This window comes from Podarcis muralis, chromosome Z (genome assembly GCF_964188315.1).
Source record: "Podarcis muralis chromosome Z, rPodMur119.hap1.1, whole genome shotgun sequence".
Classification (NCBI taxonomy): domain Eukaryota; kingdom Metazoa; phylum Chordata; class Lepidosauria; order Squamata; family Lacertidae; genus Podarcis; species Podarcis muralis.
In genome coordinates, this window is record NC_135673.1 from 13,858,975 (window position 1) to 13,885,996 (window position 27,022).

The 27,022-nt window shown below is 46.0% G+C and overlaps 1 protein-coding gene across 2 annotated transcripts; it reads left to right on the forward strand.

Moving 5' to 3' along the window:
- On the forward strand, positions 1-26,025 carry PLPP7 (phospholipid phosphatase 7 (inactive)). Of its 2 annotated transcripts, none has more exons than XM_077922203.1 (2): positions 1-677; positions 5,456-6,457. In XM_077922203.1, exons 1-2 carry the CDS (start codon positions 227-229, stop codon positions 5,524-5,526), a joined length of 522 nt encoding a protein of 173 aa, XP_077778329.1. In that variant the 5' UTR covers positions 1-226; the 3' UTR covers positions 5,527-6,457. The 2 variants fall into 2 exon arrangements, with proteins under 2 accessions (XP_077778329.1, XP_028571244.1); XM_028715411.2 differs by lacking the exon at positions 5,456-6,457 and adding an exon at positions 23,258-26,025 and having other exon boundaries at positions 9-677.
- The last annotated feature ends 997 nt before the right edge of the window (positions 26,026-27,022 follow it).

Below are 27,022 nucleotides of genomic sequence, written 5' to 3' on the forward strand. Positions count from 1 at the left end.
CAAGCTTGGTGGGCCTGCAAAGTAAACAGCCATGTGCATTGAGCATTCCTATCTCTATATTTAACAGCTGCCCGTCTTACCAGGCTCATGACTTTTGAGGGAGGTGGGGTAGGGGCTGCTCAGGTCTTGGGGAGGGGTAAAAAAAAGAAAGAAGAAGTCTGAGGATTATCTCTCTTTTTCTTTCCCCCCCTCCTCTTTAAATTTCTTTTTTAGAGAGACCTGCACCATGCCGGCATCTCAAAGTCGGGCCAGGGCGAGAGACAGGAACAATGTCTTGAACAGGGCTGAGTTCATGTCTCTGAACCAGCCCTTGAAAGGTGCCCAAGAACCCAGGAGCGCTGGCCGGAGGCAGAACAGCCAGCCCGGCCCCACTCCTGCCCCAACCGAAGGTGCCAAGGAGCGGAGGCAATCTCAGCAGCTGCCCGAGGAAGACTGCATGCAACTGAACCCTTCCTTCAAAGGAATCGCCTACAATTCCCTCCTGGCCATCGACATCTCTCTCTCAAAGAGGCTTGGGGTGTGTGCCAGAAACGCCTCGTCCTGGGGCAATGCCCGCTCCATGATCAACCTCATCGGGATCACCGGGCATGGGATCCCTTGGATTGGCGGCACACTGATCTGTCTGGTGAAGAGCAGCACCCTGGCAGGCCAGGAGGTCCTCATGAACCTACTTTTGGGTGAGTCCCTTTGCACCTTCCCACTTCTTCCTTTCCTTTCAAGGCCTATCTCCAGTGGTGCCCAGTGCCCAGTGGGAATGGTGGGGCGGAAGGCAGGGAGCCCGAACAGTAGGTAGAGTCACAGCCCATGACGGGCAGAGCCAACTAATTCTGGTTTGGTCCCCATCCTCCTCCCCACTGCTGAGTTCCACAAAGGCAACCCTGAGACTACAGAGGGGCAAGGTGACAGTCAGCGCTGCCACCACCCCTGGACTGGTTGTGTGTAAGAAGATGAGCAGGAGAGGGCTTGCTGAGGGCAGGCTGAGGTTGGTGGGGCAGTGCCCCATTTGCCCTGATGGACTAGCCTGTGCTGCCCATCGCCTCGCCATGTGGCTTAGCTGGCTTTCTTCCTAACCTCACCTACATTCCTTACCGTTCTTAGCTTTTGCTTTCTTGAGCATCTCTTGAAGTCATGGAATAGGGAAGATGGCTTTGGATGAAGACCAAGATATTGTCTTAAGGTGTGGTGTAGTGGTTATTTGTAAGTCTGCACCTTTGGAGGCCCATGTGCAGAGCAACAAGTGTCTGGTTTAGCCTCCTTCCAGCGGGAAGGTAAACGGCATTTCCGTGCACTGCTCTGGTTCACCAGAAGCGGCTTAGTCATGCTGGCCACATGACCCAGAAGCTGTACCCTGGCTCCCTCAGCCAGTAAAGCGAGATGAGCGCCGCAACCCCAGAGTCGGCCACGACTGGACCTAATGGTCAGGGGTACCTTTACTTTTACCTTATATATCTCACCATTTTCCTCCAGGAGCCCAAGGTGGTATACATTGTCCCCCTCCCATCATTTAATCTGCACAACAACCCTGTGAGGTGGACTAGGCTGAGAGGCAGTGACTGGCCCAAGGTGAACTTCATGGCTATGTGGGGATTTGAACCCTGGTCTCCCAAGTCCGACACTCTAACCACTACACTACACTGGCTGTCTGAAAAGCCTAGAAAGCCAGATTCTGTCAGGCTAAACCCACAACCCAACAGGTTATGCCAAGTTCCCACTCATAATCTTGCTAAGTTCTTCTCAGAATCGTCCCCCGGCCACCATGTTCTTCCTCTTCTATCTCACCTCCTTAAACATTCCATCCACATTCTCAGATCTCAATTCTGCAATATGGGTATGGATGATTATACTCAATGCTAGTATAAGCACATACTTTGCATATGTTCCTAACTTTGCCAGTGTGGTGTAGTGGTTAAAGAGTGGTAGTCTTGCAATCTGGGGAACCGGGTTCGCGTCTCCGCTCCTCCACATGCAGCTACTGGGTGACCTTGGGCTAGTCACACTTCTCTGAAGTCTCTCAGCCCCACTCACCTCACAGAGTGTTTGTTGTGGGGGAGGAAGGGAAAGGAGAATGTTAGCCGCTTTGAGACTCCTTAGGGTAGTGATAAAGCGGGATATCAAATCCAAACTCTTCTTTGGGGAAGGGGTCTAGCTCCAGAGGATTTACATCGCATGAAGTCTGAGGTTCAATCCTGACATCTCCAGGTAGATACGCTGATCTGAAAACCTCAAAAGATGCTGCCTGTGAAGGTAGACAATACAGTAGTACCTCGGGTTACAAACACTTTGGGTTACGCATTTTCAGGTTGAAGACCACGGGAAACCCGGAAGTACCAGAAAGGGTTACTTCCAGGTTTCGCCACTAGCACATATGCAGAAGCACTAAAATGTGCTTCATGCATGTACAGAAGCACCAAATCACATCACGCGCATGCGCAGATGCAGCACTGCAGGTTACGAACACTGCAGGCTGCGGACGTGCCTCCGTCACAGATTACATAGAGGGAACCCCGAGGTCTGCAGAATATTTATGGGGGGACACTAAGGGGAGGAAAAAAATACCCCTCTCAAAATAACTGAACAAGGACTGAGTATACTCAGTAGCCACAGAAAGCTGACCAACCATGAAAAAGGGTGAGAGTGAGAATGGAATGGAGAGCCACAGAAATGAGTATGGCTGGCTGGTACCTTGAATTGGAACCCTCTGCTCTGCAACATTTTGTTGTACCCGACACCATTCTTCAGTGGCTGCTAGGGGTGCTAAAACTCCATGGGTAGTGTACCTGATATGCATGCCAAAGGTCCCACGCTCAATTCTGAGGGTCTTCAGCTAAAACAAGGAAGTGATAGATGATAAAGACCAACCTTACTGTTAACCACATATGCGTTTTTACTCTAGCTCCACCCTTCCTGGTTTCCATGGCTTCAGAGGTCATATATAACACCATCTGTGAGTGTTTCATGAGGATAATTGAAACATCTTAGACTAGCCTTTCCCCCAAGCTGATTATCCTCCAGCCATTACGGACTACAGCTCCCATCAGTCCCAGGCTCCACCTCTGAGCCATAGGCTCCTCCCCTTTAGTCTCAAGAGTCTGAGCCACAGAAGGCCTAGCAAGCCCATCTCAGTTATCCTTTAAATAGGGTAAACCATACAGAGGTTAAAGGGAGTTCAGGGATTATCATCCCATTAGGCATCTGGCTTCCCATTTGGGCATCTGGTTGGCAACTGTGAGAAGAGGATGTTGGTTCCAATGGGCCTTTGACCTGTTCTAGCAGCCAGGCTCTTATTACGTTAGTATAATAGTGTGTGAAAACATGTTGCTGTTGGGTTGTATACAACTAAGTTCTGCTCAGAGTAGACCCATTCAAATTAATGGAACTAAGTCATGCCCATTATTTTCAATGAGTAGGACTAGGACTGGCTATAACCTATTATTATTATTATTATTATTATTATTATTATTGGTGTGTGTGTGTGTTTGTGTGTGTGAAGGTGCTCACCAATACACCATCACCTTTTCTTTTGCTACTCATGGCAGCCATTTTGGATGGGCACCCACAGCACTTTTAACAAAAGTACCAGCACCTCATTTCTAACCATTAAAAAAAAAAATCAATCCTCCTCCTTCTCTCTTACTTCTTCATCTTTGACCTTTCTTAGCACGCTTCAGTGATGTCTCGAAATATCTCCAGATGGGTCCTTCCACGTCAGTTCAACGCAGTCATGCCACCCACCATCTCAGCTTTTGATGAAACTTGGTGTACACCCTTCCCTTATGCAATCAAAAGTTTCTGATAGTGAAAATTATTGCAAAGATTTTTTTTTTTAGATTGATTTCACGATATAGCCAATTTTCATAGTTTTAAATACCTCAAAACTGAAAAACAAGTCTGCACTTTTGGGGGGGAAACCCTGTAATAACCAATATTATTTTAGATTTTAAGAGGAACAACTTTGTTTCATTATTTTTTTCTTTTACACCTATGGATTGTAGGAAAGTTGTACCCAGTAGCCATTTCCCCCCCATGATGTCCAAAAAATGTAAAATTTTGTTACAAGACATAAAAGACCCATAAATGTTATTCTATGTTGAGAAAGAGCATGTCTTTGCAATAATTTTCACCATCAGAAACTTTTGATTACATCATGCCCTAACGCTGAAAATTTAGGATTTATTAACCTAGTTTTTCCACCAAAAAAGCTACATTTATACATTTTTTTAGGCATTTATGAAATCTTTTGAGTGCTGGTGTATTTTTTCCTGAAATCCTCATCATGTTATTGATCTCTGTGTAAAATTTCAAAGAGATCTGATCATTGGTTATTGAGGGGAAAAAATGCACACAAGGCCGAGGATCTCAAGAGGGACAGAAACACAGATTTCACGAAACTTTGAAGTGCTATAAAATTAAAACCGTTTGAGATAGAGGGAAAAAATTTAAAGGGGTTTCTTTCAACCATAAGGGAAGGGTGTACACCAAGTTTCATCAAAATCTGAGACGGTGGGTGGCGAAACCCTTGTTTTTTGCGTTGATTTGATGTGGAATGACCCAGATATTTTTTGCCTTAAGCCCCAAAATACTTTTGAGACCACCTCCTCCACCCTTTGGTCCTATTACAGCACTATCTCTGAAGCCCACCGAGGGCAGCTTCTGAATTGCATTATCTCAGTGTTGGTTTTCAACAGTGAGGGTGGGAAGGGGAGGTGTTCTTGGTGGCTACCTCTCCATTGTGAGAAGCTCCCCACCACCATCATTGTACATGTGTAAGGTAAAAGTAAAGGACCCCTGGGCAGTTACCGTAAGTCCAGACTATGGGGTGCGGCGTTCATCTTGCTTCAGGCCAAGGGAGCCGGCGTTTGTCCACAGACAGCTTTCTGGGTCATGTGGTCAGCATGACTAAACTGCTTCTTCACAACGGGACGTGGTAACAAGTGTCAGAGTGCACAGAAATGCTGTCTACCTTCCTGCCGCAGCAGTACCTATTTATCTACTTGCACTGGCATGCTTTCAAACTGCTAGGTTGGCAGGAGCAGGGACCAGTGGCGTAGCTCGCCACTTGAGTGCCCAGTGCAGTGTGCGCATCCTGCAGCTGAGGATTAAGCGAGCCACCCATGGGGGTGGTGCGAGCCAAGGCAGGGCATGTTGTGTGGAGCCTCTCGCTGTAGGACGGCTGAGGCAGTGGGCAGATGCAAGCACTGCGCTGCTCGAAAAATCAGCGCAGAGCTTGCAGGCAGTCCGCCCACTGCCTCCCCCTCAGGGGAGACATGTGGCTCAGGCACACTGCAGGCCTTGTGGTGTGACACCCAGTGCCCCCCACCTCACCTAGCTACCAGTGGAGTAGGAAGGGTGTGTTGTGGGTGCAGGAGTTGTTTTTTTTTTTTTTTTAAAGGGTTGTGAGCCCTAATTTTATTTTATTTTTAAAACACATATTTTTGCCATTTTGTCACCCCCTCAGTGATGATACCCGGGGCGGCTTGCACCCAACACACACCCCTTCCTACGCCACTGGGTGGGACAAAGCAATAGAAGCTCACCCCATCACACAGATTTGAACCGCCAACCTTCCGATCAGCAAGCCCAAGAGGCTCAGTGGTTTACACCACAGCGCCACCCGCATCCCTGCATGTGTAGACCCAGCATCAAACCCTGAAATGGCTGGGTATCTGCCGAAGGACCACACCCCAGGAAGAGGTGTGGCAAGAGCCACATAGACCTGCTGCACTGAGGTCTCTTTTACAAGAACCCTGCAAAACCAGGAGACAACATAGCACATTTGCCAAGTCTCAGAATTTTGGAAGCCCTGTAGAAACTATTCTAGCTGTGGTTAGTGTGTATTAGCATACCTAAGTGTGTGTGGGAAGGGTGGTCCACATTGGGCAGCAGGCTTACCCAGACGGCCCAAAGCTCAACATGGGACACAGGTGGTACGCAGCCTGCACGCCCGCCAGCCACCGCCTCCGCTTGACGGTGGCTGCCTTCCAGCAGGTCCAGCACTGCCAGAAAAAGAGCTACACAGGGTGTGGCGTCAGGAGGGCACCCAGGATGGATGCGGTTGGTGTGCGCTGGCCTGCAGATTTCCCTCCCAAGTCCCAGTTGCCTGGGCAGAAGTGGCAGCAGCACCATGATACCTGCTGGGCTGTGCCAGGTGGGTGGGGTTGCCAAGATGGAGCAAGACGAGGTGCCACCAGCCCCCATGAGTGCAGTCACAAAATCAGGATGGTCCAGGGCTTGGCTCACTCACCCCTCCCCTGTAGGCGGATCATCCCACCCCCTTGGGCGGTGTGTGTGTGTGCCCCCACAAGCACCCAAATGGCTTGCTACACTGCTATTAGTGTGGTGGACCAGAAGCAAGGACTACAGCTCAGTTACAGAGCATCTGCTTTGCATGCAGAAGGTCCCATGTTCGATCCCTAGCATCTCATGTTCAGAATATTGAGGACTGGACTCTTGGGGTTTTTTTAAATGAAGGACAATAGCTCAGGGTTGGGGCATCTGCTTTGCATGCAGAAGGGCCCCAAGTTCAATCCCTGCTATCACCAAGTGGGCATGGGAAAGTCCATTGCCAGTCAGTGTAGACCAGGAGTAGCCAACATGGTATATTCCAGGCATTGTGGACTACAACTATCATCAATCCTAGCCAACATAGCTAATGTTCAGGGGTGGAGGGAATTGTATTCCGAAACACACAGAGAGCACGTTGGCTACTGTCCAGTGTGGACAGCCTTGCACTAGATGGGTCAATGATCTCATTTAGAATCAGTTCCTACATTCTTAAAGCTCACTGAATAACCCTGGGCCGATCACCATCTCTCAGCCTAACCTAGCTCACATAAGGTGGCCTGTTTTGCATTGTCAAAAAATGAGAATTAGCATCACCAAAAAACAGAGGGCAAAGGTGGGTGCCAATTTGCTTCAAATCTGCACATGATAATTTATATGTGTAGGTGCAAATCTAACAGCCCTCCAAAATAGAGGAGGGCAATGGCTGTCTCTAACCTCACAGGGTTGCTGTGAGAATGACCTTTGCCATGCAGCCCTCACCTGGGCTGCTGCCACCACCCTCAACCTCTTAGGGCAGCATAACTATCCTCTGCTGATCTTAACCCCTGGGAGGGTATGTAGGGTTGGTCTCCCAGATATTTGAGGCCTCAGTTGTTTAGGGCTTCAAGCACTAACTAAGCACCTTCACTTGAGCCTGAAAATAAGCTGGCAACCAGTGCAGCTGTTTTATGAGATCTAAACGGAAGACCAGGCAGTAACCTAGCCGCTGCATTTTGGTTCAATTGACATTTCCAAGTTGTCTTCAGATAAAGAAATAATAGATATCCTCTTGGGCTGGATCTCAGGGTTAAGTTGGCAATGGAAATAATGGGGGGCGGTGAGTGCATTCTGGTTGCTGTTGTGGGCTTGTCTCAAAAAACAGCACACCCACCAGCTTTTATCATGGCACTTTCATAATTATTGTTGCTGTTGTTACTATTTAATTAGTATGTGACGTAGTGCCAAAGTGGGCTTCTAAATGATTTACAAAGTATAAAAGCTTGTAACACAAAGATTAAAATATAAATACTGTACTTGTAATTGAAATACACAATGAAACAATCTTGTCAAAATAAACAAGTATAATTATAGACATAATGAAACTATCCCATTGAAACAACACAGCATGTCAAATGGGAGGCTCAAGTTCTGATATCCAGAGAATGCCCCTGTAAATAGGTGCATCTTCAAAGCCAGCAGAATGCCAATAGTGATAGGGCTTCTTGTATTTCAGTGGGGAGTGTGTTCTGTAGCACAATGGAAAAGCCAACAGGAGAAAAACCTGCTGTTGTGTTTCCATAAGCTAATAACTACCAGGCCTTGGCGAAACTAACCGGCTTCCAATTGTAGTATCGCTACGCTTAAGGCTGCAGAGCCAAAAAGGTGTAGCATGGCTTGGGATGCTAGGCCTGACCCTGGACGCCAAAAGGCTGCCATTGCAATAGGTTTATCCTGACCTTTGGGGCCTCTCTGGTTCTTCTGATGGTAAATTGTTTTAGCTCATTTCAATATTGTGTTTTTATATTGCTATGAAAGGCAGGTAAGGAATTCAATAATAAAAACATAACAAGCATGACGTAGTTCATGATGTTGCAGATTCCTCCCTGCTTTGCGGGCATTAGCCACCTATCTGCCGGTCATCAGATACCAGGTTGGGTCATAGGTTCCATTGCACAACCCACTCTTCTTCTTTTTAAAATGTATTTTTATTAATGATTTCTTGGTTTACAAAAGTACTGTAGATTCCGGCATATTAGGTGACTGGGCGTATTAGACGACCCCCCAAATTGGCAGCCTCCAATTTGAGGGTTCGTCTTATAAGCCCAGTCACCTAATACGCTGGGCAGCTCCGCACCAGGAGAAAGCCGTCCGGCGTATAAGACGAGCCCCGACTTTTTAGCCTCTTTTCCGGGGTTAAAAAGTTGTCTTAAACGCCGGAATCTACGGTATGTGCAATTTCTCTTTTTTCAAGTTGCATTTTCTACAGATCAGTTTCATTTGTTGAGACATTAGTGTTGCATTAGGAAGAAAAGGGGAAAAGAGGTGGAGGGGGGAATGGTGAGTGGGATTGGGGTTGGGTGGTGATGTTTCTATTTTACTTAATGTATGTGTGGGGTTTTGTGTCGGCATTGCTTGTGCAGGTCCTCTTCGCTATTCGCTTGTGTTCCTTTGGTTGTGAGAGAGGTTGATGTTGGCCTAGGGTGTGGTTGTTTGTTTGTGATTGGCTGTGGTGAACTTTGTTTTCATGTGTGAGTGGGGCGGGTTAGCCATATTGATTTGTATGCTGTTGGTGGATTCTTGTCGTTGTTTTGTTTGGTTGTGTATGTGATAAAGGGGAGCCATACCGGGGTGAAGGCATCTTCTTCTATGGTGAAAGCATCTTCTATTTGTCCCTGTGTCAGTTTCAGTTTATTGGTTAATTTTTCTAGTAAGGCTGTTTCCCATACTATTTGGTACTATTGGTCCATGCTTACTCCTGACAGGTCTCTCCAGTGTCTGTTATGATGTTTCTGGCTGCTGAGAGTAGGGTGCACAACCCACTCTGAAGCTTTGACAGAGCAAAATGGATCCATTCGCTGGCTCCAAAACACCCTAGAGCTGTTTCTGTGATTATAGCTTCAGAGTTAGGTCCTGACATCATCCCACGAGTGTGAAACATTGCATCAAAACTAACCCTGTATAAGTTTCAAAATCCAGGCCTTTCAACCTTATTATGCATATGGGGCGGGGGTGTTGTTCCAGTGCTTTGCTGCTTGCTTGTTGCCGTGGCAATATGGGCCAATATGACCTGCAATGCAACCTGATACGGAAGGTTTTGTGTAGCCACCTCCTTGCACCAGACAAGTGACTCTGACCTGGTTTGAACTCGCTTTGCAGGGAGAAATTTATTGCTTTGTGTCCATTGAATTGCAGGCAAATTTGATGCTGAATTTCCAGGATTCAGGTGTGCCTGTATTCAGGGGGGCTAGGTTACATGGCCTGTGACAGATCTGGTGGGACACTGTTGCTTTGGGAAATGAAAAGACAGATTGTTTAAGCTTGTCCACTTTTGGATTTTGACACACCAGGCAAAATTTCTGATGCAGTCACTGGGCTGAGAGCCAACCTCTGGCTCAGCCTTTGCAGCCAGGCTGTTGAGAAAAGGATGGGATTAGAGAATGGCTGGAGATAGTGTGCTCTCCCCACTCTCTCTCTCTTTCTCTCTTATATCTCCTCTGTTCTAGGAGGGAATGTCAATCAACCCAATCTGAGTTGGAAGCCTCATTAGCAGAAGATACGAGCATGTTCTCTTTCTTTCTCATCTCTCCTCTGTTGGTGGAGTGGTAGTCAACCTAATCTAAGGAGGCTAACCTACTGACCATTAGCTTAGTAGGTAGCCCAACACAAGTTTCATTGGCTGCGTTAAAACATAACAAGCCAGACTTACTTATTGCTGCTCCAAGCCACAGTCACTAGCTAACCTTAACCCGTGATTTGTTGTTGGCTTGCCGACTGCAAGAAACAACTAACCACACTCCCTAGGTCAGATGTTACAGCAAGCCATTGTTTCTTGGTTTATTAATTCCACCAGCAGCAGAATCTCAAGTAAAAAAACCACAGGGCTTTAACCAACTAAATTCTACTCAGAGTAAGCCCATTGAAATTAATAGGCCTAAGTTAATCATAATTATACATTTCAATAGGACTATGGGATAAGATGTTGGATAAAACCCATAAGTTCAAAAAATAGGCACAGTGCCGTGTGATCCAGTGTGGTGTAGTGGTTAGAGACTAGAGCCTGGGAACGAACAGGGTTTGAATCCCCACTTTGCCATGAAGCTCACTGGGTGACCTTGGGCCAGTCCCTGCCGCTGATGCTAACCTACCTCACAGGGTTGTTGTGGGTATCAAATGAGGAGGAGGAGACCCATGTATGAAAGGTGGAATATAAAAGCAGTGAATGAATGATAAATAAATTTGCCTGCTAGAGTGGTTGTTGTCCTGGGGATAACATTCTGCTCAGAGTTAGACCCACCAAAGTCAATGAATCTGTCAGTAATTGCCATTATTTTCAACGGGGCTACTGTCAATAGAATGAGGATTGTATATAGCCCATAGTTTCTAGGTTACTTTTTACACTCTGAAAAGTCGAAGAGATTTGTGCCACCTGTGTCTTCATGACATTAGCAGCCATTGCAGCATTTGCCACCCTCATTTCAGAACAGTAACAACCACACATTTTAGGAAAGGGCCGATGAGAGGCAAGGGTAATGAATGGTCTAGAATAAATGTGAGTGATACACATCTAGCATTAAACTGTTCCACGCATCTTTATGATTGCATTTCAATAGCAATTTCCATAACACTTTTATTTTATGTGTGCCTAAGCATGTGTGCTCTCTGTTGGCAGTTGGGACACTGTACATAAAAACTCAATAATTCTCAAGTATCAGAAATCAATTTCAGAATATTTCACACAGCTCTCTTCCTCTATGGTGATAACATAAATTCTTCTGCAGTAAGATGTTGGTGAATATACTGTGTGATATTACACACAGAATTATGGAAGGGAGCTTCTGAGATGGTCAGTGATGTGCATTCATGTTTCATCCTTGGCCCCTTCATTGTTAGATTTATAAACGCAAGCAGGAAGATGTGCTTAATACCAGGAAACACCACACACACACACACACTTTCTGGGCTTTGCTTGACCTGCTGTGATCTCGGTAGGTGTGCAGTGATGTGGGATAAATTCCAAATGTTGTGCAGGCTGAAGAAGAGGCAGGCAGGGGCTGAGAGAGAGAATGCTTCCTCTTCTTCTCTTGGAATATGACGTCCAACTCCTCACAGCCTCGGGATGTGAATGAGAGTATCTATTGCCATCAAAGTTCACACCACGAATCTCACTCTTTTCTGTTCTCCTTGGAAGCTGCGGTAAACACCTTGCCCCAAGTCCAGGAGATGATGCAGGCTGCTTACTCTCTCTCTCTCTCTCTCTCTCTCTCTCTCTCTCTCTCTCTCTCTCTCTCATTCTCTCTCTCCTGTCTCATCTGATGTATTAAATGCACTGACAAAGAGCAAACTGTGTCTGAGTAGGACTGTCTTTGTATAAATAGGAGGAGCTCCTATTTTACAGCCACTGTAACTTGCACCTAGGGAGGGATGAATCTGTCAATTTCAGTTTGTCATTTTCCCCAGTCTTAAATACAGTTAATAAAAGTTCTTTAGGCTGCATTTTCTGATTTTTAAACATATATTTTAAGAAATCCCCATGAAAATTCATCACCATTCTTGTGCAAGTTTTATCAATTAATCACATGTTTGCAGGCGAATATATGCATTCTTGCAAGCAATTTCCTCAGCGTAATGCACTTCTTAAAAAGATACTTGCGCTGATATATGCATTTTGATGCACATTTCCCACTAATGTGTGCATTTTTGCACACACTGCTTGGGTGGAGAACTGCACCACTAAATTCAGAGAAGTGCAAATTTCAAAGCGCAGCCATGTTTCACTTCACACATTGGTTGGCAAAGTGTGAATTAAGTAATTTCTCATTAAAATGCAAACAAAATAAAATATCTCCACTATCCCTACTTGTAGCATAATAATGTTTAATCACCACCATTGCCATCATTCAAGACTCACAATTCACAACTTTACTTGTGTCCTCTATTTGCAATTCTTTCTCTCGCTCGCATCCAACCATTCGCACTGTTTTGCACATCCACTGTTTCACATGGACACTGTTCACTCAACACAGCTTAAGAGCTGACTTGTCATCCTTCTGTTTCCTTTCCATCTCTGCACACATTACCGTATCTGCTCTTTCTGTCTCCTTGGCATTTTGTGTGTCCCTATGTTGAAAATAACTTTTGAGCAGGTGGAGTGTTTGCAGACGTTCCATAGCAGGCTCAGGCACTGGCTAGAGGGTTTGGTTCAATCAGCTGAAGCCAGAGATCTTGTAAGGCACAGCTGGTACGGCATCTACTTTGCATGCACAAGATCCCAGATTCAGTCCTAGCATCTCTGGATAGAACTGGGAGTGTCACCTGCCTGAAACCCTGGAGAGCAGCCAGTGTAGCAATACTGGGCTAGATAGAACAAGTGGTCTCACTTAGTATAAGACAGCTTCCTAGATTTGTATTGTTGTTGTTATTACTACAGCAGCAACCATTTTGCATGGGGGTTCCATTCCTGGGGGACGTGGGTGGCGCTGTGGTCTAAACCACTGAGCCTCTTGGGCCTGCCGATCAAAAGGTCAGCGGTTCGAATCCCTGCGACGGGGTGAGCTCTTGTTGCTCAGTCCCAGCTCCTGCCAACCTAGCAGTTCGAAAGCACGTCAAAGTGCAAGTAGATAAATAGGTACCACTCCGGCAGGAAGGTAAACGGCATTTTCATGCGTTGCTCTGGTGTCAGTGTTCCGTTACACCAAAAGCGGCTTAGTCATGCTGGCCACATGACCCAGAAAAACTGTCTGTGGAGTGGACAAATGCCGGCTCCCTTGGCCTGTAAAGCGAGATGAGCGCCTCAACCCCAGAGTCGTTCGCGACTGGACTTAACTGTCAGGGGTCCCTTTACCTTTCTTCCATTCCTAGACTCCGCATACATCAGCAGAGCACAAATAAGCCCCCCCCCCCGCCATTCCACCCTCTTCTGGGTCTAAAAGGAACCTGACGGTCAGCAATCGTGTGTCAGTTGAACATGTGCAAAATGGTCGCTGTCTGTAATTTTGTTTCTGTTGTCAAGGCTAACTTGATTATTGTTTTGCTTTGGCTTTTAGGAAATCTGCAAACCAATTTTGGGGGTGGGAAAGGGAAATCTGTGTGTTCTGTTCTTTACTTTAATAATTGATAGGTAGGTGCCTCTGCAAACATAGTCTTGCCCTAAACTGCTTGGGACCAGGTTGTGTGAAGAACCACCTGCACCACTCTGAGCTTGCCTGACCTTTAAGACTTGCCACTGGTAAGATCCATCAGGCAGGGACGTTTCAGTGGTCGTTCTGTTTTTGTGGAACTCTTCCATGGGAGACATGCTTGACTTCCTCACTGACTGATTTTACATGGACTGCACTTCTGATTTTGTGTTGTGAACCTCTCAAGATCCTGAAAGGTGGTTTTAACATTTCTGAAATAAATTATTATCCTTAGCCACTTTGCTGCTTTATCACAAGAGGTTGCCTAGTGACCACTATAGGCCTACTAGCCTGTCCCCCAAAGTGACTGGAATTTTGAGGCCTAGCAACCATTGTAGGTCCATCAACTGCTCTATCAAATAGCTGAAATATTGAGGTCATACCAGTTGCCTAGTGACTACTATAGACCCACCAGCCTGTCCCTCCAACCCAAAGTATCAAGGTGGTGATAGCATCATAGTAGTATAGAACTGTAGAGTTGGAAGGGACCCCAAGAGTCATCTGGGCCAATCCCTTGCAATTCAGGAATCTGTAATGCAATAGATGGTGCAAATATGTGTCAAAAACTAGATCCTGGACCAATGACCATTTAGTGCAGTGGCTCATAGAGTCTGGTAGTGAGAACTGTGAGGCAGGCCAGGAAGTGACTGGTTAAGATTTAACTTCAGCTGTGAATTCAGGAAAACTTTAGGTCAGGGCTGGAAAATCTTTAGCCCTCCACATGTTGCTGGACCACAGTTCTCATAATCCCTAACCATTGGTTGTGCTGGCTGGTGCTGATGGGAATTGGAGTCCAACAACACCTGGAGAGCCACAGATTCCCCAGATCTGCTTTATACCCCATTTGCAAAATTGGTTAATAACACAGATCTACCAGGCAGGGTTGTCATAAAAGTGACTGAGATCATTGTATGCAAAGCACTTTGAATGCTCAGAAAGCAGCATAGAAATGCCTTCACATGGGAGGTATATGTCATGTTCGCCAAAATCAGGACATCAAAGGTCAGTAGTTATTTTCAGTACTGAATTACCAGAGCCAGCCTCAGCAACTGGTACCTTTGTGCAGCTACTAGCGCCTAAGTGCCTTGGTAGGACTCTGGTGTGACACTCGGCACACCCACTCCCATAGTGCTTTGGCCCTCCAGATGTTGCTGAACAAAAACTCTCTCATTAGCCCAGCAAGCATGGCCAGTGGTTAGGGATGAGGGAGTTGTCTTTCAGCAACATCTGGAGAACTAATGTTGAAGGAGTCCAGAGAGAAAAGTCTTGACAATACCTTACTGAGGAAATTGAGCAGCGTACAGTATATAATTTGATGGGGGGGGGACCAGGGGTGTTTTGTCCTTCTTACTTCAGGCTTTGAAATAACAGGGCAATGTACATTTATACAGAAGCAAAACTCCATTGGAACCACACAGCCAGGCAAAGCACAATGCTACCTTAATGAAGATCATGCCACCCTGCAGGGTTACTAATCAATACCCCCACCCGTCTTCCTCTTTGCTAGTTGTCTTTAATATCAGCAGAGTTAACCTCTTGGTGAATGATCTCTGCTGTGGGACTTCCAATGCCCTACAGGTGCTCTCAAGGGGTTATTTGTTGGCGCATTGTGGGTCATTAAAATGCTGGGTGGTTCACCTGCCACCGAGTGAGATGCTGCTGCCTTCCACTACAGTTAAGCCCACCTTGGGGTACAGTGGCATGAGGGGCACACCAGATGGCACACTGCCTGTGCAGGAGGCTCCAAGCCAGAGCCAGTGCTGTGAAAGATTACAGGGAACGGCTGCACCTCCACTTCCTTCCGCAGCCCCCTTTTCCATTTATATTTCCACCCTGGTGTGAAATGTGATTTGCCTTAATAACAACCCTTCCAGGCAGAACTTAGCAGGTATGAACGATGGCACGCCAGCTGAATCGAGAACGGAGTGTGGATAAATGCTTCTGTGATTCAGCAGAGCTATTGATGCCGTCAGCACTTAAAAGCATCTCCTGCAGGGGGGGGGGGGGTTGACTATAGTTGAAGTCCCACCTCCAGTTTGTGACCTTGGCAAGGTACCCCTGCAGGGAATGGGGGGACAGACAGAAAGGTTCCTCCCCCCACCGAGAGTGGTTTTGCAGCTGCAAGGAAGAGACTTCACCCGAGGGGGAACCCGTACGCATGTATAGCCTGCCTGGCCCTAATGCGACTTGACAGAAACATGAGCAGAGAGAAGAAAGGAAGAATGGAGAGAGGAGAATTCAGGATATTTCTTGAAAGCTGCTGAAGATCTAGGTTTTTGGGTGCGGGGCAGGGGTGTCAAGGAGAACAAGTCTAAAAAAGCTTTTTTCTTTTTTGCTGAGAGAGAGAACTGGATGCCAAGGTTAAATGCTAAAAATGGAACTTGGGGGACCTGGTCTACACAGTGCTCCCGAAAATATTGTGGTCTCACACTCTTAAGGCTTGAAACATGCCTTGGTGCTCATGGCAGACACACAATGTACCTTCTAAGAGCACATAATCAACACTACATAGGAGTTCATTGATGAAGGCCAGCTAAAAGGCAAATATATTGATGGAGAATAGCTAAATGGAGCTTCCATGTTCAGGCACAGTATACCTGAAGGACCAGAGGCTTTGAGTAACCATCAGAGCAGCTTAGTTCTTTCCCGCTGTACTTCTAGGGTGGGGAAATTTTTTGGCTTTGAAGGCCAGGTCCTTATCAGCATTGGCCTTGCAGTTCAAATTTGACAGGTAGATGGGATGGCCCACTTGTCAGTCACACAGTTTCATTAAGAAACCATGTGATTAACAGGTGGGCCGTCCCATGCGCTTCTCAAAATCCTTTTCACAGGGTCCCAAGCTTGTGTACTTCCTAGAGGCATTGAAATGGCTACGTCTGGATTGCCACAGTGAGAACATCCAGGATGTTGGACCAGGTGGGCGCCTGGCCTCATCCAGCAGGGCTTGTCTTACATTCTTGTGCTGCTGGGGAGAAATTTCTGAGCTTGGTCTGATCCAGCATGGCAGCACCTGCATAGTTACGAAAATGTCCCTTTTCTAGTGAGCTGTGCTGAATTGCTTATTCTACAACGTCAGAGCAGTTATCTAATGCAGCAGGCTTGGTTTGTTCATCAATCATTGTGCATCTCTAGGGAACTCTGCAACTACTCTCTGTCTTCCTCTGCATTCTAACGACCTTGCTGCTGATTGCCAACTTCTTCTTTTTTTATTGGGCTATGCTCCTCTGTCTTTAATAGCAGCATGGCATGCCAGAAAATTAAGGAGACGAAGCTTTTCCTGTATAGAGAATGAAGTCTGGGAAGAGATTCAGTAGCTCAATTTGTATTTGCTGGGCAACTTTCAAAGGCAGAGGAGCAGGGCCCAGGGGGAAAAGCTGGCCACCAACCTATCTATTAATGTGTATGGCTGAAAGCAGAGCTGGGGGAAATTTGGCCCTTGGGTCCAAATGCAGCTCTCCAGGCCTCTCCATCTGCACCTCGGGACTCAACCCAGGTTACATCTCCTTAGCCACAAACCCTCTCCCGAAACCACATCCCCCACCAGATCTGCTCCGCAACCTCCTTGTTACAACTAATTCTATTTCCACGCCTGTTACTTTACAATTTATTCCTTGAATATGTAAGGAAAGATGTTGGAAGAGAGTCAACGGGAGGCTACTCTCTCAGGATGTTCCCGAACTGCCACTAATATAATAAAATGCTAAGCAGAAGATCAGCATCCCTGTGTAAGATCTCTTTCCACCGCTCACCCTCCTGATGAGCTTTGTCTCTCCAGAACAGCTGCAAAGTTGCTGCGTTTCGCAGCAATCTGGGAAGAAGCCACACTAAAGTAATTCGTTCAGAGATACAAATTGCCTTTGCTCACAAGGGCACAGTGTGCAAAAAGAATGGAGGGTCTTGGGTCAGCCAGCCATTTTACTCGTTAGTCCTAATCATCTTGGACAGGGGAGTCTAACATATCTTATACTTCTCATCTCTTCCTTGACCCCATACCTCATAATCTTTTTTGATGATTTAGCTTATGAGGCAGTTTATACCCACTCACACACTTTAGCCCCCAAATCTGCTAAATATTGTGGAAAGTTGTCTGTATGCTGTGCAATCTAGGCACCTCTTAAGATATCATAACCACATTTTCTGTGACGTTTCCTGAGATCAAGGAGCAGATTTTTGTCTATGTTTGGATATGATTGGATGCCATCATGAATCAAGATGGTGGACTGAAACTTTCAAAACAGCACTGATCTTAACCAAATATTGCATTACAGTCCTTGAAATCAAGGAGCAGGTTTTTGTTTATATTTGGATACAAATGCACACCATTTTGAATCAAGGCGGGTGGCCAACTGGTTTTCAAAACCAAATATTGGTTTCTTACCCTTCCCAAGCAACTCCATGGACTAGGCTACTAATACCTATGGACATGACCTCTTGTTTAAATAATAGCCCTTTTTTCCCTACTGTGAAATGTGTGTCTATGGTCACCTCCAGGTGATCTCTTTATTGGGTATTCATCTTGATTTGTTTCCACAATGTTTGTGGGGAGGTTAGATGACACTGGCTGTTTACTGAGCATTTGTTTATTTAGAGCACTTATACCCTGCTCTTCAGCCAAAAAGGCCCCCTAGAGTAGCTTACGTAAAATTAATTAAAGCAGGACAGTGCCTGATGGACCTGGGCTTTCGGCAAAGAATGAACCCTGCTTCCTATCTCTCCCAGTCAGGCAGAGAGCATTCATTCTAATTTGTCTGCGGGGAGTTTATACTGTGTTGTGTTGTTATCCCACATATTCCAATGCATTTCCCCTTCACTTTCCTTATCACAAAAAGTCCAATCTGGGGATGGAATGCCAAGTCAACTTTAATTGCACAACTTGGACCTGCTGAAATGTGACTGACTCCCATCTGAAAATAGCAGCCGCCTGGAAGTGTGCACTCTCTCGCAATCTCAATCTCTCCCTCTATCACGCATCCAGACGGCTGACTTCTATTTTTATGAAATCATTGTTCCACCGTATGCTGCATGGGGAATTACAGTTAACCTTTTGAATGTTAAGGGTGTGGGGCATATAGGAAAGAGGAAGAAATCTGAATTAGTTAAAGGCAAGCTTAACTAATTCTCACTTTCCAAAATAATGCACAAACTGAAATGCAGCCACTGTTTGAAATTTGCACTTCCCCAAGTTTTGCAATGCAGTCCTCCAGCCAAGTAACACATACAAACATGGATTTACTGGGGTAAAGTGTGCATATAAATGCATATGTTAGTGAAACTAGTCTACAAAGGTTATATTACTGGAAATTTATTTTCAAAAATGTATGTGGCTGGTTAAAGTGCATACGAAAATGTGTTTATTAGGGTAAATTCACTAATATGTGGATGAATTTTCATAAGGACTTTATTTCCCCCCTCTCCTGCAAATTAACATAGTAATATGGAGAACTGAACGGGGAAAAAATGAGAAGCTGCGAGAAACCGAAACGAGCATGTTTGAAATTGACATATAGCTCTTTTTGTGTGTGTTCATTTTTTAGTGTTTCAGTCACACTAGTAGGCACAACACAGCTGTGTGGGTGGGAAAGAGATGGTGCATCTGAGCATGCCATTTAAAAATAGCAACACTATCATCTATCATTGTTGTCCATTTAAAAAAAAATGCACAAAAGCCCTTTTTAAACTTAGGCACTGCTGTCTGATGTTATCAGTAGAGGTGTGCTCAAGTGCCTGTGCGTCGATACAGCCACCCACCTAGCGTGTCATTGCACACATCAAACCCATGCCTCTTAAAAAGACAGAAGAAGAGTGCCAGGGAAGCCTTCAGCCTGCCTGGTCCCCTCTAGATGTTTCAGACTACAATTCCCATCAGCTCCAGCTGTATTAAGATGATCTACACCTGCAGAGATGGTTCTGCTGTTCTGTTCTACCACCAAGCAGCCAATTAACATTCGTATTTTACAAATCAGGAGCACTGAGACTGAGAGATTTTGCACACGCACACACACACACAAAATTGCTAGAAATTTTACTTGCCATTGTTAAAACTACTGGGAATCAGGAACACTTACTGATCTCCTGCAGCAAATCGCATAGGGAGATCTTCAGGTAGAACTCAGATCTAGCTCCTGCATACCCCGACCCATTTTTATTAGGAAAGCAGAAAGGTGCCTTGCAGCCAGCAAGTTAATCCATTGCCCCATCTAGCTCATTATCCTCTCCAACGAGTAGCATAGTTCTCCAGTGGCTTAGACAGGAGGCTTTGCCTGCCCTATCTGGAGATAGCAGAGAATTCATCCTGGGACTTTCTGCGTGCAGAATATGTGCTCTGACACCGAGTTGCGTTCTGTCACCTTCAACAACTGGGGCAGGGAGGAGGAAGATTATTACCCCATGGGATTCAAAAGCAAGGCAGACACTGTCTGGCCCTGGAATATCCCAGTGGCTCACAGTGACCCTGCCCTATAGCTGAAGCGATTGGGGCAGGCAGTCCAGGCAGCCAAAGCCTTGGTTGTTGGTATGTAGGCCACATAAGGAAACTTGAGCCTTTACTCACAGAGTGACGGCACCAATTGTATCTATTTCTGAAGGCCTTGTGCCCCTGACAGGCCTGATTTGCTGTTGCCACCGAACCTTCCCAGTGATTTGGTGAAACGGGCACTCCAGCTGATTAGAAACACCAGAATGTTTATGCCCCTGAACGATGTGCCATGACACAGGTTAATTGGAGATGGAGGCTGAAATAACAGTGCCTTGCCCAAGGTTACTCTAGTGGGTCTGTGATGGATGTGAGGCTCTTTGTGTGGGTATAGGTCTCCGAAGGCCTTAAGTATAGAGAGCCTGTGTGGAATACCGAGCAGAGCAAGTGTTTCCAGCCTTTTTGGGCCTAGGGCTATGTTTGGAAGCTCAGGGAGGCTCCCCCAGGCACCACAAAATACCCATTTCACAGAAAGAGAAGCAAAGATGCTCAGAACCCCAACTTCCTCCGGAAAAAACAGGAAAAACATCTACACAGTACACTCACACCCATACAAGTCAAATCCTTTCTGTTTTTAAAAAACGTGATGGGCACATAGCTGTCAAGCGTCCCTTATTTGAAGGGACAGTCCCTTATTCCAGCACCATGTCCCGCTGCTGTCCCCTATTGATGGATGTCCCTTAAATGTCCCTTAAATGATGTCCCTTAAATTTCAAAGGAAGCAGCTCCTCTCCCTCCCTCCCTGCCGGCCAGGGAGGAGGGAGGCTCCAACTGTGTTGCTTGGCCGTGTTGCTCACCCAATAAGAAGTCTAAGAACGACTGGGGAGCATGAGCTTGTATGCCTTGTGCTGATCAAATTGGCTGCGTTCCCTGGGGACTTGCCTTTGCTCAGCGCTTCCCAGCGGAGAGGTGACGGTGGTTTTCCTTGAGGCTTCGTTTGGCTGCTGGCTGGGCTTTCTGCCTTTGGCTCAGAGGGGCTCAGAAGTTGAGCATACCTGTGCTGAGTGCTTGGATCAGAATCGGATGGATACATCATTGACGGCCCACTCACCCTTGCCGGCGAAAAGGTCTGTCTGGAGCGGGGGCACACAGTGGGGGGAAAGCAAAGGAGATCTCGTGGGAGGGGGGCTTTTGAATTTGTTTTGGAGGCTCCTTCAATTGACTTATGGGGGGAAAGAAAGGAGCTGGTTGACTAAAATGGTGGGTGACTGGCGATCTTGTGGCGAGGGGGGGAGGCTGTGTGTGTGTGGCTAGTTAATGCAAGCTGAGGGGGTTTTTGAATGCTGGACGCCATTTTGTTGCACGTGCTGCTGCAAACTTTGCAGTGCAAAGCCAGGCTGGGGAGCCATCTTAAGCTGAGGCTGCATAGGCCTTGTGGTGCATGTGATTCAGATTCTATTCAGTTGAACCTTTGGTTAAAAAGTTGGTTGGACAGTGTTCTCGAAGCTACCAGCATGAGTTTGACCAGACTGCAGGAGGACAGGAAGACTGGAGTGCCTGGAATAGGTGAGGCTGCAGGTCCCTTAATTTGGCTGCTGATCCCTTATTTTCAAGGCCGCTGGTCCCTTATTTTCAAATCTGTAAGTTGACAGCTATGGATGGGCATGGGGATTTTGTGGGCACCAAGGACGTGTCTGAGGGCATAATAGGGTCCACAGGTTCTACACTGTGGGTCCCAAGAGCTAGAATGTCAAACTAAGACAGTGGATAAAACAAAAAAAATTCCTTCCAGTAGCACCTTAAAGACCAACTAAGTTAGTTCTTGGTATGAGCTTTCGTGTGCATGCACACTTCTTCAGATATCTGAAGAAGTGTGCATGCACACGAAAGCTCATACCAAGAACTAACTTAGTTGGTCTTTAAGGTGCTACTGGAAGGAATTTTTTTTGTTTTGACTATGGCAGACCAACACGGCTACCTATCTGTAACTAAGACAGTGGATGCAAGGGTTCAAATCCCTACTCAGCCATGTCACTCACTGGGCGATCTGGAGCTAGCTACTATATTCCTCAGCCTACCTTCCTTCAGCACAAACTTTAGGAATTACTGGTCTACATTGTCTAAACAGACCTTTGGCAACCATCTTCCAAAGCCAAGCTACCTTTCAATTGACTGTCATTATCTTGTCATTGCTCCCCAACAATATTTGACAGGTGCATGTGTTTTCTCTCTTATATAATTCTGTTCATATCCCACTTTTCCTTCAAAGTGGGCTTTTGCCAACATGGCATGCCTGATCTCCTCATCTGTTATACTCTCAACAACATTGTGATGTAAATCCAACTGAAAAATAGTGGCTGGCCCAAAGGCACCTAGTGACCTTCATGGCTGAATGGAGATTTGAACCTGGGTCCCAGTGCTATCGTGGCACTCTGTAAAAACTAAGCCCTACTTACACACTCAGAAAGTAAACATTTTCATGGTGTAAGTATGCCTTTCAGATACACCCCCCCCACACACACACACTTGAGGTAGAAGTCTGAGAGCATTGCTTTAAATGTTTTAAGTGAACAAAATACTAATCAGAGGAGGCTGCTTGTTATTTGATGGTTACTAATGGTGGGTGAATCTCATGTTCCCACTTTTATGTTCAGTTTGCCACATTTCTGAAGCAGTTTGTAGATTACTATTTTTAAGTCACAAAAATTCACCAGCATTTTAGTGGTCATTGCTCCTAATAGACACATTTTTGTATGCAATTTTGCAAGCAATTTCCCCTAATGCAATGCATTTTCATATGTTATTTTCACTAATATATGCATTTTTATGTACAATGCTGTTTGCTTTTTGGTCAAAGAACCACATTGCAAAAATCTGGAGAACTTCAAATTTGAAAGGATATTTGTGTTTTGGTTTGCATATTATTTGAGGAAGGGCAAATTACGTAGGTTTGCATTAAAATGTGAACATTTTTTGTTAGCCTTTATTTTTCAGTTTAGGGAAATGCTTGTAGCAAAGAATCACCATCTACCCCCTCACCCACCAAGAAACACTTCATGCATATGCAGTGTGAATTATAGTAAAATATTAAGCAGGTTTGGATAACACTTTTGTTTCCATTATACTGTACCAGTTATGCACCTTAACTGCCTTAACAGGTTCCCAGAGTGAACCATGGGTAGCCAGTGGTTAAAGGGTTACGCTGTGTTTTCTCAAATGTACTTAATAAACATGTACCATACAGTTTCAAAATTGCCTTCTGTCTTCCGTGTCTCTTAGTGCATTAAAATGTGAAATGAAATGAATTTCTACCCTAATGGTTACCACTTCAGATAATTATTTTAACCTTTTGCCTCAGACAGCTCGTCTCTCTAATTCTCTGCCTTGTTTTCTCTCTCTTCTGCTCCAGCCTTATTTCTGGACATCATCATTGTGGCTGGCTTACAGAAGATGGCCAAGCGAAAGGGCCCATATGACGTAAGCCCAGGCCTGTTGGACTACTTGACCATGGACGTCTATGCTTTTCCAGCAGGACACGCCAGCCGAGCTGCCATGGTATCCAAGTTCTTCCTCAACCACCTGGTCTTAGCTGTGCCGCTTCGGATCTTAATTGTGATCTGGGCCTTCTTGGTGGGACTTTCCCGGATCATGGTTGGGCGGCACCATGTCACCGACGTCCTTTCTGGATTCGTGTTTGGCTATTTGCAGTTTAGGCTGGTGGAGGTGATGTGGATGTCTTCTAATACTTGCCAGATGTTGATCTCCATGTGGTGAAACAGCAGCAACGCACTGTCCTTTCCCCCTTATTTTTACATAATGAAGACTTGAATACACTTTCGAAAACGAAACACGGTACACAAACCTCCACGTGCTGGGAATGAGTATCAACTTCCACCAGGGTGGTGAAGACCTGGTTGCATCTATTATAGCACAATGTCTTGGGATGATTTCTTGCCGGTTGTGCTGCCGAGACCCACTGCTACATTTTGCCATGTTTTCTTGACTCCCAAGTGGATGGAAACTTCATTTGGTTGTAGGGAGAGAACACAATTACATTCTGTTGCTGTTTGTTTGTTTAGATGGCACGCTCTTGACACTGTTGGAATGCCTACCCCTTGTTGTTGAATGTGGTTGTGCATTGATTTTCTTTCATGGAGGCCAGGAAATTTGACGTGAAGTGAATTATAAATTTGTAATCTGGAACTCTAGGATTCAGTCCCCAAGTCATACTCAGGGTAGGCCCACTAAAATCAATTGACTTAAGGTCCTCATCTACTCTAAGCATTTTAAAGAAGGACCGTGCCAGCCATGGCTTACCCCTATAAATCCTGGAAATGTAGTTTGTTATGGTGCTGAGAGTTGTTAGGAAACCCTTGTTGCCTTCATAGAACTTCCCTGCGAAGAGGAATGGACTGTTCAACCACCCTGGGAAATGTGGCTCCGCGAGGGGAATAGGGGTCTCCTGAGAACTTGCAGCAGCTTTAACAAACCACAGCTCCCATAATCGTTTAGGGAAAGCCATGACTATTTAAAATGCCTAGAGCTTGCCGATCAGAAGGTCAGCGGTTCAAATCCCTGCGACGGGGTGAGCTCCCGTTGCTTGGTCCCTGCTCCTGCCAACCTAGCAGTTCGAAAGCACATCAAAGTGCAAGTAGATAAATAGGTACCACTCCAGCGGGAAGGTAAACAGCGTTTCCATGCGCTACTCTGGTTTGCCAGAAGCGGCTTAGTCATGCTGGCCACATGACCCGGAAGCTGTACACTGGCTCCCTCGGCCAATAAAGCGAGATGAGCGCCGCAACCCCAGAGTCGTCCGCAACTGGACATAACGGTCAGGGGTCCCTTTACTTTTAACTTCGTCACATCCAGCAATTTCGATGGGTCTACTCTGAGTAGGGCTAACACCAGCTATCTCTTAAAATTCCTCAAAGCAGCAGGATCTGAGGGCATTTATTTGCTCCTATTGCTGTAATTAGCATGATTCTGATTTTTTCTGCTCGGCAGACTACAGATGGGTGACAGTAGGGTGGCTACTTAACATATCACCAAAGAAAAGAGGACACAGATTCACATAAAATTTGCATGTACCACTTCATATGTATGCATGCAAATATAGTGAATATGGTTATAATTTAAGTAGAAATACACTGCAAGTCACCACAGTAGGAAAGACAGAGACTAGGTGACCTGCTTGTCTCAGGGCTAGCCATTGACGGATGGCTTCAAGGTGCTGGCCAGGGTGATGGGAGTTGTAGTCCAAAACATGTGGATGGCACCAGCTTGGTGAAGAGTGAAGTAAGTTAGTGCTGAGTGAAACCATGTCTGCCTTACTTCTTGCTGCCTTGAGCAATTTAAACCTATGGTCCAGAATCCCAGATTGCAACTGTCACTCTCCCACCTTCTGCTGCAGTGAATTGCAATTCTATTTGGGTTACTTGCATCCATTGTCCCTCATGCAAGCCAGGCACAGAGCCAGAAATTAACAAATAATAAAGGATATGTCAAGTTTGGCAATGGGTTTCTTCCCCCCTTAATTCAATTAAGTATTTAAAGTCTTCCAAGGAGGAACCATTAGGATGGTGGATGCATCAGTGGCGGAGCATCTGCTTTGCATGCAGAAGGTCCCAGGTTCAGTCCCCAGTGGCATCTCCAGGTAGGGGTGGGGGAGACTTCTGCCTGAAACCCCGGAGAGCCTCTGCCAGTCAGCACAGGCAATACTGAACAAGATGGGCCAATGGTCTGACTCAGGAGAAGGCAGCATCCTTTGTTTCCAGGTTGGTGTTGCAGGATTGAGACCTAGTGCAACCCAGAACGGGGTGAGAATGCATTTTAAAGACAAGGCGGATGTCACATCCCAGAATCTACAGGCCGAAAGGGAGAGGGAGTTAGCAGACCCACCAAGTGCCCCTACTTTCCAGGGACGTCCCTGATTGAGAGAAGCCGTCCCGGAATGTCCCGCTTTTCCTTAGGACATCCCTATTTCCATTGGAGAAATGTTGGAGGGTATGGAGTTATCCAGTCCCCCAAGCCATCTGAAGGCAATCCTGTATAGGGAAGGTTTTTTAAAAAATATTTCATGTTTTATTATATTTTTATATACATTGGAAGCTACTCAGAGTGACTGGGGCAACCCAGTAAGATGTGTGGGGTATAAACAGTAAAATTATCATTATGGAATGGGATGTCCTGATTTTCATCAGAGAAATGTTGGAGGGTATGAGTTAGTTGAGAGTAAAAGGTAACCCACTGGGGATCAAATATGGTGAAACTGTCCAGAAATTACACACAGTGCAAGAGCGGCTTCAAATCTCCACCAACTTCCAAGAGTTACTTCACACATTTAACTGCAGAGATGTGGCACTTTAGGCCGGGGGCCAAATGTGGCCCACTGGCTCTTTCTATCTGGCCTGAAGGCCTTTCCCGAGGCCACATCCCTCACCACCCCCACTTCACCACCCCACCTTTACCTGGCTAGGGTATATCCTGAAACACTGGTGATTTTTCCTTGCATGCTTGGATCAAGAATCGAGAGTGTGTGTGCAGGCATATGCACATACGCATGCGTAGAAACTAGCCTACTGAACAAAGGCAAAAGTTATATTCATTGCTCTACCCTCTTTTGGCTTTGGTCTTGCCCACCACTGGCATGTGGTCCCAGAAGGTTACCCAGATGGGAATGTGGTGCTTGGCTTGAAAATATCCCCTACCCCAGTAGGGTCGGCTTGGCTAACAACCTTTATAGGCAATGCCTGTTGAGGTAGGTGCAGGTAGATTTTTAGCTGTGGCTGTTTTGTGAATGTTTGTTGTTGGGCAATCAATGCAAGAAGCAAATAAATAGAAAATCTATCCCTGGCATACAAGTTGCCCTCTCCCCAGGAAGTCACTGGAGAAGCACTAGCTTGCAAAGCAGACAGAAGGAATCCTATTGCAACCAAGACGCAGGAGGGGATCCTATGCGGCTTCTCCTTCTGCCAAAAAACAGCCACCACTGCTGGGACTCTTAAGCTGGCCAGTCTACACCATCAGCAGTTCCAAGCCCCAACACTTTCCCTGGGCTCAAGAGCAGCCCAAAATGAAATAAAGGAATCTCCATCCTCTCTGAGATTCCTCTCTCCCTCAACAAATTATTCCCCCTTCAAATAATTATCCTGCCCTGCTACAAGCGTCATCTTCA

Coding starts and splice junctions, on each gene's coding strand:
- PLPP7 (XM_028715411.2), top strand. CDS start 227: ATGCCGGCATCTCAAAGTCGGGCCAGGGCGAGAGACAGGAACAATGTC. Junction 678..23,257: donor CCTCATGAACCTACTTTTGG/GTGAGTCCCTTT, acceptor CTTCTGCTCCAG/CCTTATTTCTGGACATCATC.